General features: G+C 38.7%; 1 protein-coding gene across 1 annotated transcript in view; it reads right to left on the bottom strand.

The window, feature by feature from the left end:
• The window catches only part of LOC115214361 (restin homolog), an 88,381-nt gene that overhangs the window by 58,662 nt on the left and 17,504 nt on the right, over positions 1-12,215 (bottom strand). The window contains exons 4-6 of the mRNA XM_029783555.2: positions 5,623-5,802; positions 4,141-4,350; positions 1,206-1,356 (exon numbers count right to left, since the gene is read on the bottom strand). Of these exons, the coding sequence (XP_029639415.1) occupies positions 1,206-1,356; positions 4,141-4,350; positions 5,623-5,802 (541 nt within the window). The remainder of the gene's footprint in view (positions 1-1,205; positions 1,357-4,140; positions 4,351-5,622; positions 5,803-12,215) is intronic.

Genomic DNA, 12,215 nt, shown 5'->3' with positions numbered 1-12,215 from the left:
AGATTAGCCACAGCAATGCACCAGACTCAAATAGATTGATTAATACTGCTAGATAAATAAAACCCTATAAAACAAGGACTGCAGTGCTTTTTTTTTCTAGTTTCCTAAGACATCTTAGGCCGGTAGAGTACACCAATTCAGTAATCTTCATTATTTTACTCTTTGATGAACAGAATTTACAACTGATATTCTGTTCAGGCTATATTATTAGCATTATCTTGTGTTTGAGAATTTAAAATCACTTCTTTAACTATCTTATTTCTTTACTGCCCACAAGGGGCTACACACAGAGGGGACAAACAAGGACAGACAAATGGATCAAGTCAATTATATCGACCCCAGTGTGTAACTGGTACTCATTTAATCGACCCTGAAAGGATGAAAGGCAAAGTCGACCTCAGCGGAAATTTGAACTCGGAACATAACGGCAGACAAAATACCGCTATGCATTTTGCACGGTGTTCTAATGGTTTTGCCAGCTCTCCGCCTTCCCGAAAGGATGAAAGGCAAAGTCGACCTCGGTGGAATTTGAACTTGGAATGTAACAGCTGACGAAATACTGCTAAGCATTTCGCCCAGCGTGCTAATGTTTCTACCAGCTCACTGCCTCCTTTAACTTCTTTAACTTTCTAAAACATCTCAATGCTTCGAAAGCAAACTTCGTTTGCTTGTTTACGTTCATCGTAATTTGAATTTTTTGTAAAATTTTATTTCCATCTAATTTTGCAAGTTAATGTGAGATTATAACCAAACTATTAATTACTTCTTAATTCCATCAAGTGAGTAGAATATGTTTTCCCTAATTGTTTTAGATGCCTATGTAGCTGCAAGCAGACACAGCCTAGACATCCTCTCTACTTCACCATCCTTGACTCAATGAAATATCAAGGACATGTTAAATGGAGAGAGAAAAGGCTGCACTACCAACTGGCTGCTACTAATTTTCACCTGAGTAGCCTAAAGCAGTGTGAAACGAAGTGTCTCACTCCATAGTATGGCACAAAGTGCCACCTGCTCCAGGAATTAAACCCACAACCTTATGACTATGAACCCCCAAAACTCTAACCACAAGGCTATGTGCCTGTCTATAAATAAAGTAGTATGGTCAGGGCCAGAACATCTTTAATAATAGGCTTGCTTGAACAGAAATAAGGGCTGAACAACAACAACAACATCAACAACAGGTAACATGAAAGTGCACTAACAATTGTGCTGTAGAGTATTCAATGTCTTCGTTAAGGAGCTTGTTGTAGTTTTGCGCGATATTCATCTTCTTCTGGCAATTCCCATATATACGTTGCAAGTTTTGATTTTTCATAAAGCATGGAAGGTTCTTCTGTCGGAATTTATTATGCTCTAACAACAACAACAACAAAAAGATATTAAACTAAGATGGCAGTAAACTACTATTATTTTGCATAAGTTGGTGGTTTGGTCATGTGACATAGTGTTAATGGTGCTGGTGCTGGTGGTCATGTGTTAGCAGTGTTGGCAATGGTGATGGTGGCTGTGGCGAATTTTTGTCAATTAGTTGGTAAATGTGTGAACGGGATCTGTGGTTTGTAAGTCAGGAAAGATGATGAAAGGTGGCAGGGTCCAGGTTGATACTAAAATCTGAATGTTTGTGAAAGTGGAAGGGAGAATTATCTTGTGATTTTACTGTATTGATGTTATTTGGATATTTTCACAAGCGTTGTAATAAGGGAATGTAACACAAAAGAGTGGCTGGTATCAAAATAACATAACACAGAAGTAGTGTATCACAGAAGCAGTGTAACATAGAAGCAGTGTAACATTAGAGCAGAAGTAATGTAACATGTTAGTAGTGTAACATAGGAACAGATTATCATAGTTGTAGTGTATGAGGGTTAGCTAAAAGGTTCACAGGCTCAACAAAGATACTCTCACGGAATATGACCAAGTGAGGTTTAGCTTTCAATATAGTCCACCTTGTTGTACACACACTTCTTCCATTCATGAAGAAGCTTTCATCCTGTTGCTCATAAAAGTCATCAACAGCAGATATTGCATCATCATCATCACTGCGATACTGGTTCCAAGCCAAGTGCTTTTCATGTTGAGGAACAGATGATAGTTAGATATGGCCAAATCAGGAGAACAGGATGGTGATCAACCAGTTCAAAGTCAAATCCATGCGCAGCAGCCATTGAAACTAAGGACTTGTGTGCTGGAACACTGTCCTGATGAAACATGACTCCTTTTGTCAGTTTTTGTGGCCATTTGGTCTTGATAGCCTTTTGTAACTGCCTCAGCAGGTTGGCATAGTACTCTCCATTGATGGTATGGCCCATTTGAAGATAGTCAATAAATGCAATGCTTTTAGCATTCCAAAAAACTGATGGCATCATCTTTCCTGCAGATGAAACAATCTTGGCCTTCTTTAGAGTATGTGAGGAGGGGTATTTCCACTGCATCAATTGTCACTTTGTCTCTGGCTCAAACTGATAAACCCAACACTCATCCTTGGTTATGAAATATTCAAAGAAATCAGCTGGATCCGCCTCAAACAATGTCAGATTTTCCCGTGATATGATCAGCCTGGTGCTGTTTTGGTCAGGTGTCAGAAGATATGGCACCCACTGAGCAGAAACTTTTGTCATGCCAAGTTCATTGTGCAGAATATTCTCAACTCTCTCACAGGATGTGTTAATAGCATTGACTATTTGATTTATAGTCAAGTGCCTGTCATCCATCACCATGTGGTGGACACAATCAATGTTTTTGTTGGTGATGGCAGTTTCAGGACATCCAGACCTTGGGTCATCATTAAGACTCTCCTTCCCCTCTTAAATTCAGCTGCCCACTTCTGTACTGTTGATAAAATTGGAGCATCATCCCCTAATGTAGCAACCATGTCAGCATAAACATCCTTGGGAGCTAGAATCTTTTTCTGCAGGTACTTGATAACACCATGATGCCAAATTTTGTTGATTTTCAACAGAAGTCACTACTAGTAACTTTTTAAGTCTTCTTTGAACAGTCAGACGTGAATTTATTTGGAAAGAAACAATGCAGTAATTAATAAGTGTTGAAATTAATGTATGCAAGATTTCACAGCTCTAGCATCACTCCTTCATAGTTGGCCTATAAACTTTTCAGCCCACTCTTGTAAAATAACAGAAGTAATGTAACATGGAAGTAATGTAATATAGAATGAATGTAACAGAGAAGTAATGTAACATAGAAGCTGTATAACAAAAGAGCAGTGTAACAGGAGCAATGCAACACAGAAGTAGTGCAACATCAAAGTAATGTGACATAGGAACAGTGTAACAGTAGTATAATATAGGGGCAATGTAACATAGAACTAGTGTAGCATAGATGAAGAGTAGCATAGAAGTAGTGTAACTTAGGAGCAGTGTAACACATGCAATGTAATACAGAAGTGTGAAATAGAAATGCTGTAACATAACAATCATTGACTGGACAAGACAAGAGTAATGAAGTATAAGAAAACAAAACACTTCTATTGGGTTGTCCAGAAAGTTTGTGCCAATTTATAGTAGCTTACCTTTTGACTTATTTTAGAACATGGTCAAGTCCATAAAATAGGATTTGACTACACCTCCATTTAGAGCACAGTTTAAGTTATCTTTTCATGGAAGAAGGTTTATGTTCCTATAACCTGTGTTAATTCTGTAACCCTTTAAAATGGAAGATAAGAAAGTTCATTTTCGGCACTTGATGCTTTGGGAACCAGACAAAAATTGCTGCAGCTCGGCTGGGATGTGTTACCCCACCCTCCACATTCACCAGATATTGCTCCTTCAGATTTCCACTTATTCAGGTCTCTGCTGAATAGTCTTAATGGTAAAAATTTCAATTCCTTGGATGACGTAAAAAGATATCTTGATGAATTCTTTGCCATGAAACCACCTCAAATCTGGGAAGAGGGTATTTTCAAGTTAAAGGAAAGATGGAGACGCATTGTGCAACAAAATGGTTCATATTTGGTTGATTAAAAATGTAATGGCAAGTATTTATTGACCTTTTTCTTTCCTTTAAAAATCGACACAAACTTTCCGGACAACCCAATACTATATAATTGTCATCATCATACAAACATAACCTTCATCCCTGTCATCATCAACACTCTCTAATGACAACAAAAGCTGTTACCCATTTGGACAGCAGCAGCTATAGTTTTCAGCTTCTTTTCACCCATTTCATCAATCTGGCATGTGATATATTCAGTTATGTCAATTTCTCGTCTCAACTTCTCATGGGTTCGCACGCAGTCATAATGTAGATTTGCAAGTAGCAACAGTATTTCCCCAATCACAGCTGGCTGCACAGCAGGTTCAAGGGAAGCTTTTGTCCAAGGCACCACTGGAATTAAAAGGTGTAAGGATAAAAAAGACATACATACCCTAATACATTCACACACACAGATACATATATATACATACACACATCCATACACACACAAGAATACATTTATACACATGCATAGATACATATATATATCTAAATACATTCATAGACACATAAATAAATAGATATATTTATACATACATTAATACAGAAACACATTCATATACATACATACATTCATACATACATACATACATTCATATACCCATGTGAAGGTAGTTTCTCATAATTTGAGAAAGATGGCTCTGCAATTTCTTACTGCACAAAACGTTTGTTTATAATAATCAAATGTTTCTGCTATACATTAGCTCACGCCCTCCATCAAATCAATATTGCCTGGACAGGTGCACACAGTGTATCACACATCAGGTGTCAAAGTGATTACAGAGTAATGTGAGATGAGATGCTTCGCTCAAGAACACAACACACCACCTATTCTAGGAAGGGAAACCACAATCTCAAGACTGTGAGTATAACACCCTAATGAATAGGCCATGCATGCTTGCAAGACCTTGTCAACATTTAAAAGATGGCAGTTAAAACAAGATATTCACCTTCACAATCTTGTTACTAAGTAAGTGACCAGTCAAAGTTTACTCTAAATTAAAAAGAAAAAGAGAAGACAGACAGACACATGCACACATACACACACACACATACATATATGAGCATGTCTATGTATGCAAGTATATGCATAAGAAGACATACATAAAACAAAACATAGAAAACTGCACATATACATACATACATACATATATACATACAAAAATACCTATTTCTTTACTACCCACAAGGGGCTAAACACAGAGAAAACAAACAAGGACAAACAAATGGATTAAGTCGATTACATCGACCCCAGCACATAACTGGTACTTATTTAATTGACCCCAAAAGGATGAAAGGCAAAGTCGACCTCGGAGGAATTTGAACTCAGAATGTAGCGGCAGACGAAATACTGCTAAGCATTTCGCCTGGCGTGCTAACGCTTCGGCCAGCTCGCCACCTTTCATACAAAAATACCATGTTATTGGTGTTGAAACTCCAATGAAGGAACCTTGAATCAAGGTTAGAAGCTGACTCTTTCTCTATTGGCAAGAAATCTTGAAATAAAACAGAATAATGACAGACAGACACACACATGCAGGCATGCACACACACACACACACACACACACACACACACACCACACACACACACATACATTCATACAACACCTGAGAATCTTACCTGTACAGGAAGGAGTTGCTGATGGTGCTGGCACTCCACTTAGGAAAAATTTTTCAAGTTGCAGCAAATTCTCCACAGCCTTTTTGACACAAGTGCTTCCAAAACAGTTGTGTCGCTTAAAGAACTCAGAGATATAGAGCCACTCTGGCAGACCTTTCTGCTGTTGGTCTTTTTTTCCTTCTGCAATGGTTAAAGATAATTTCCAAAAGAATTAGCAAGCAACAGACTCAATGAAATTCGGTTCTTTTCACTTTGACCGGTAGATTTTTAAAATAATTTCTTTGTAACTAAACACTTTTAAACTTCGTATACTGGTAGTGTGTTACATAAAACACTTTTTTCTCTTGGTTTTCTTGAGAAAATTTTGTAGTTTGTAAGCTATTTCTTGTTAAATTTCTTGCATTTCAGCAATTTCAACCAATCAATGACGTCTATTGAGGTGAATACAATTTCTGCTGTTGTTTGTCAATGCGGTGTCATCTCAGTTTGTCACTGTTATTTATGACATATTTCATATCAGTTACGTTTGTATGAATAAAATATTATCGTTATTAAACTTTTATTAATAAACACATATTCTAAGTTCACAACATATGCAGTTTTAATTTCCCTCTCTGTTGCACAGATACACACATTACATATTATATATTCATTTAAGAAACAGATTGGGTTTATTTACATTTCTGAAGAAAAAGATACCCTTCCCCCCACCCCTAACCCTAACCCTAAAACAGATTGAAATGCAATAGATTGATACTAGAGTCATAATTATGGGTGGACACTAAAGAAGGAATGGTTTTGTTATCCAGCTCTGTTTACGAGTGACCCCTGAGTTTATGGCCACACACATGCATTTGTTTACATTTGAAGATCGCCACTTTCCGTAAAATTTTTTTATTTTTTTATATATGTGGGGTTAGGGTTATGGTTATGGTTAGGGTTAGGGTTAGGAGTGGAGGGAAGGTTATCTTTTTTCTACAGAATTTTCTCAAGAAAGCCAAGAGAGAAAGATGTTTTATGTAACACATTCTACCAGTATATGAAGTGTAAACGTGTTTAGTTACAAAGAAATTTTTTAAAAAATCTGCCAGTCAAAGTGAAAAGATCCTTAAATTCTGCAATTATATATCATACTAGCTTAAGGTGACCCGCTCTATGTGTGGGTGAGGCTGTGGTTGTTACTTTCTGTTGCTTCCTTTCTGTTTCTTAAATCTTGCCTTAATTTTCAAAATTTTGAACCCATTTTCCACGCTTAAATTACAAATCCACTTTCACTTTACCATTGTAGTGATGCTGCTGTGTAAGGTTCAGTGCGCATGCGCAGAATGGGACTACTTCCGTGTGGCCACCGGAAGTCTTCCCCATGCGCATGTGCGGGAAACTGACCCCTAGAACACAGACCACTCACTCACTCTCTCTGGCACTTTCAGCCCTCGTGAACAGACGTGCATTTGGTAGTCTCTGAGAACTCTACACCGGCTTAGCAACGGACCACATCGAATCACTTCAATCAACCAACAAGAAGCAGTACAAAGATTCGGCTGTCATTTCCCCTCAGAAATACGTACACCATCACGAGTAATAAACAACATTTGCTGTCTTTCCCAGATAACCTGACTTCGTCTGTTATATTTAACTAAATTGAATGTGACAGGATTGGATCGGACACCCCTTCACTAATACCAATTCCAGATCCTGTTACACCATGTTGAAAATTTGATTGAAATCAGGCAAAAGGTGTCCAATCCAGGCCTCCAAGTGTCCCCAAAAATCAATAAAATCCCTGTTTTCACAGCAAAGCAACCACTGTAGTGCCCCAAAACGTCTCCCAATCAATTTCTCACCTCAAGTTACCCCCTCCTGTAAATTTTAATCCCCTTCCAGCCACATTTAGACCCCTTTTTACATAAAAATCTAATTTGTATCAACGTTCGTCTTCTTCATTTTATAGATTAGATTAAAGATAACTGCATCTAGCCCCTGCAACAACACGAAAAGCCACCATTATTCAAACAGCGCAAACTGTCTATCCCATAAAACTCAATTTTTCCCATATTCCTCACCATAGCAACTAAACGGTAGCCCCGAGTGACTTGCAACCTTCCTCACACCATTGCCCACCCCATTTTACCCCCCAGTGTAATTTTGGTGCCAATCCGACCCCATCTACCTCCCTTTAAACCATTCCCATCCCAAAATGAGACAAATAACCAAGAAATCGAACAACTTTTTCGCATTTCAGCTTTATAGATATTGATGAAAAGTGGAGGGAAGGAAGGAAAGTGAAAGATCAAGGAAGACAGGGTGATATCCAAAAGTGAGAAACAGCAAACACTTGGCAAAGTCTGGGTTTTGTTGCCCTAGTAACCAAAGCTTTTGAGATAGGGGTTTCTAACCTAGTCCAGTCGCTTCCTCGCCTCTTTTTACATGTCCCCGTAAATTTTGGAGTCAATCTGACCCCATCTACTGGCCCTTAAACCGTTCCCATCTCAAAATGAGACAAACAAATTTTTCATATTTCAGCTTTATAGATATTGATATTTTAATCAAACATAGAGCTCTTGATGGTATTATAAAAACTTAATGTTAAAAACAGCTGACAGAATTAAGGAAAATTAATGCAAATAGCTATAGTTCTAGGTTCAGTCCCACTGCATGGCACCTTGGGCAAGTGTCTTCCACAATAGCCTTGGGCTGATCAAAGCCTTGTGGGTGTATTTGATAGGAAGAAACTGAAAGAAGCTTGCTGTATGTATAAATAAATGTGTGTGTGTGTGTGTCTGTCTGTCCCTCCACCACAACTTGACAGCCAGTGTTGATGTACTTATGTCCTTGTAACTTAGCGGTTTGGGAAAAGAAACTGATAGAATAAGTACTGGGATAAATTCATTCAACTAAAAATTGCCAGCATGGCCATAGTCTAATGACTGACACAAGTAAAGGATAAAAAATAGGAGTAGGCATAGCTGTGTGGTTAAGAAGCTTGTTTTGCAACCTTGTGATTTCAGGTTCAGTCCCACTGCACAGCATCTTGGGCAAGCATCTCCTACTATCGTGCAGGCTAACTGATGCCTTGTGTGTAAATTTGATAGGTGGAAGCTGTTTGGAAACTTGTGTGTGTGTGTGTGTGTGTGTGCGTGTGCTTGCATATGTGTGTGTGTGTTAGTGTTTGCATTTGTACCATACACTGCTTTACAACTGGTGTTAGTTTGTTTACGTTCCCATGTCTTGGCAGTTTGGTGAAAGAGATTAATAAAATAAGTAACAGATGAAAATATAAGAACTGGTATCATTTGTTTAACTAAACCCTTCAAGGAAGTGCTCCAGCATGGCTGCAGTCAATAACTGAAACATGTAAAGGATAAAAGATGACAGAAATCTAAAAACTGTCCCCTTGTCTACAAGGAAACCAACAATTATGAAACAGAAGACACAGTAACATATGGTAATGAAATAAACAGAAAAGCAACAATAGAAATTGTGTGACAGCTTAAATCTAAGTTAAAATTGGGACAACAGCCTTCCAGGATTAAAAAGAAAGTAAGGCCAATACTGGAAAAATCTGAACAGAGTGGGAACAGCCAAAGAAAAATCCCATCACTGGACAAGATATGAGGGACTCAGAGCAGAAACTGAATGATTTTTTATTAAAGAACAGGGTCAAAGCCACCCACACTTCATCAGAAACCGCTAAAAGCATATAATGAAAGTGAATGTTGTAAATGCAGAATATGCGGAGATGGGTAAGAAACAGTTAACCACATTATCTCTGGTTGTGTAATCTTAGTCAAGGATGACTAAATCTACAGAAATGGAACTTACATACATGGGAAGTTATGCTACCATTAGGAAAAGTGATGGTAAAGGACAGGGATGGGGAACCTGCGACCTAGATCAACAAGTGCGGCCCTCTGCAGCCTTTGATGTAAATGTTAATCATCATCATCATCATCGTTTAGCGTCCGCTTTCCATGCTGGCATGGGTTGGACGGTGCAACTGGGGTCTGGGAAGCCAGAAGGCTGCACCAGGCCCAGTCTGATCTGGCAATGTTTCTACGGCTGGATGCCCTTCCTAACGCCAACCACTCCTTTTAAGACCTTGATTGTTTTTGTCTATAGTTTTTATGCATAAATTTACAATACACACACACATATATGAGAGGGAAAATAACTGAGTTCAGTGATGTCACTTCCAGAAAGTGGAAGCATTTTTGTATGAACCTAATGAATATAAACTTAAAGCAACATGGCTATAAAGGCAACATTTCCTTGTTGGTCACACCAGCCTAGTGGGAGTGAGTGACCTCAAGCGTGATACATGTAGAGTTCCTGTCTCGTATACCTCCTTGCTATGGTTTGTGCTACGTACTACTCAGTGACTTCATGCACAATATATGCAGAGTTCTTGTCTCATCTACTTCCTCACTGTGGTCTGCACTATTAGTACTCAGTTAACTGTAGTCGTGACTAAGTTCGTAGTGACTTGTGAGATTGTAAGCTTGAGTTAGTTACAGCCTCATTTGAAAGCATACATTCACCAGTGCATGCGTTGTTTTGCAGACTTCCTTTTTATTACTGAGACTTAATTAGTAACAATGATCAAATTCATTGCTATTCTGTTAGGCCTACTGCACATTGTTCCAGATAAAATGGTCTTAGCTAAGACACGATCAATCAGCATCCGAAACCATGTTCTTGGAATCTTGGTCATGACGTTATCAATTGTCATTGTTGTGATTGAAAACTGTTGATATTTGACATTATTTCTATATTAATATGGGTAATGATAAATAATAGTACTAATTACAGAAAAGAATATTACGAATCAAGATGATATTTATTCTCGAATGGTAGTGACAATTGCCAAATTCAAGACCAAGAATATGGTTTGGGATGTAGGTATATCATATCTTATCCGAGATTGTTTTTTCTGGGTCAGCGTGCAACCAGCCTTACTAATTCATTATCATTCTTTTATTTTTTATTGGTATTTCAGAATAAAAACAATTTTCAACCCATAAGTATGTTGAAGAAATTGAAATGAACTTTGAAAGAAGAAAATGGGATCTTCAATGAAGAATGGGAATTACAATACTTTTTAGTGAATAGTGGAGGCAAAATGTCTTGTTTCCTTTGTGATACTGAAATTGTAAAGGTTAAGAAATTAAATGCACAGCAGCATTATACTCTTCATAAAGACAATAAATATTCCAAATTAGAGGGTGAGTCTCAAAAGATAGCACTGCAGAAACTGAAAGATGGAAAACAAAAGCAAAGACAATTTTTCCATTCTGTTTACATCAAGGGAATGGTGCAACAGAAACAAGGTATAAAGTTGCATATTTGCTTGGAAAAAAAGGTAAACCATTCATCGATTCAGAACTTATAAAGGAATGTATTTTAGAAGTGGTAAGATGTATAGATCCAGATAAAGCTAACAAATATAAGGAGGTGCCTCTTTCAAGGAAAACTAATACAGATCGACAGCATGAATTGGTATGTGATGTAACAGAGCAGCTGAAAAATATAATCCACAAAGAAAATGTATATTATTCAGTAGCTTTGGATGAAATCAACAGATTCCACTGATTCAGCACAGATATTGTATTTTATTTATGCTATAACTGATGAAGTGCTTGCTTCTGGCACCCTTAAAGAAAGGATGCGAGGGATAGATATTTTTAACAACTTCAAAGAGCAATGCCACAAAGTACGACTAAATGTTAGTAATTTGCTAAGCGTGTGCACGGAAGGTGCTCCAGCTATGATGGCTAAGAATCATCATCCTCATCATCATCATCGTTTAACGTCTGCTTTCCATGCTAGCATGGGTTGGACGGTTCAACTGGGGTCTGGGAAGCCCGACGGCTGCACCAGGCCAGTCAGATCTGGCGGTGTTTCAACAGCTGGATGCCCTTCCTAATGCCAACTACTCCGTGAGTGTAGTGGATGCTTTTTATGTGCCACCGACACAGGTGCCAGACGAGGCTGGCGAACGGCCACGCTCAGATGGTGTTTTTTACGTGCCACCGGCACGGAGGCCAGGTGAGGCTGGCACGGCCACGATCGGATGGTGTTTGTTACGTGCCACCAGCACGAAGGCCAGTCAATGCGGTGCTGGCTACGGCCACGTTCGGATGGTTCTCTTATGTGCCACCGGCACTGGTACCACAAACTACAAATTCCATTGATGTTGATTGATTTCGATTTTGATTTGATTTGATTCTTTGATTTTCACTTGACTCAACAGGTCTTCATAAGTAGAGTTATGTGTCCCAAGAAGGAAGGTATGCACAGGTGGACTGACTACATCCCAAGTAGGGCCCACGGGTTGTGGCCTCACTTGTCCTGCCAGGTCTTCTCACGCACAGCATACTTCCAATGGTCTCGGTCTCTGGTCATTTCCTTGGTGAGACCTAAAGAGCGAAGGTCATGTTTCACCACCTCGTCCCAGGTTTTCCTGGGTCTACCTCTTCCACAGGTTCCCTCAACCGCTAGGGTTTGGCACTTTTTCACACAACTATCTTCATCCATTCTTACCACATGTCCATAACAGCGTAGACGTCTCTCTTGCACACCACATCTGATGCTTC

Source organism: Octopus sinensis, linkage group LG7, assembly GCF_006345805.1.
Source record: "Octopus sinensis linkage group LG7, ASM634580v1, whole genome shotgun sequence".
Lineage (NCBI taxonomy): Eukaryota > Metazoa > Mollusca > Cephalopoda > Octopoda > Octopodidae > Octopus > Octopus sinensis.
This window is presented reverse-complemented; position numbering and strand designations above follow the sequence as displayed.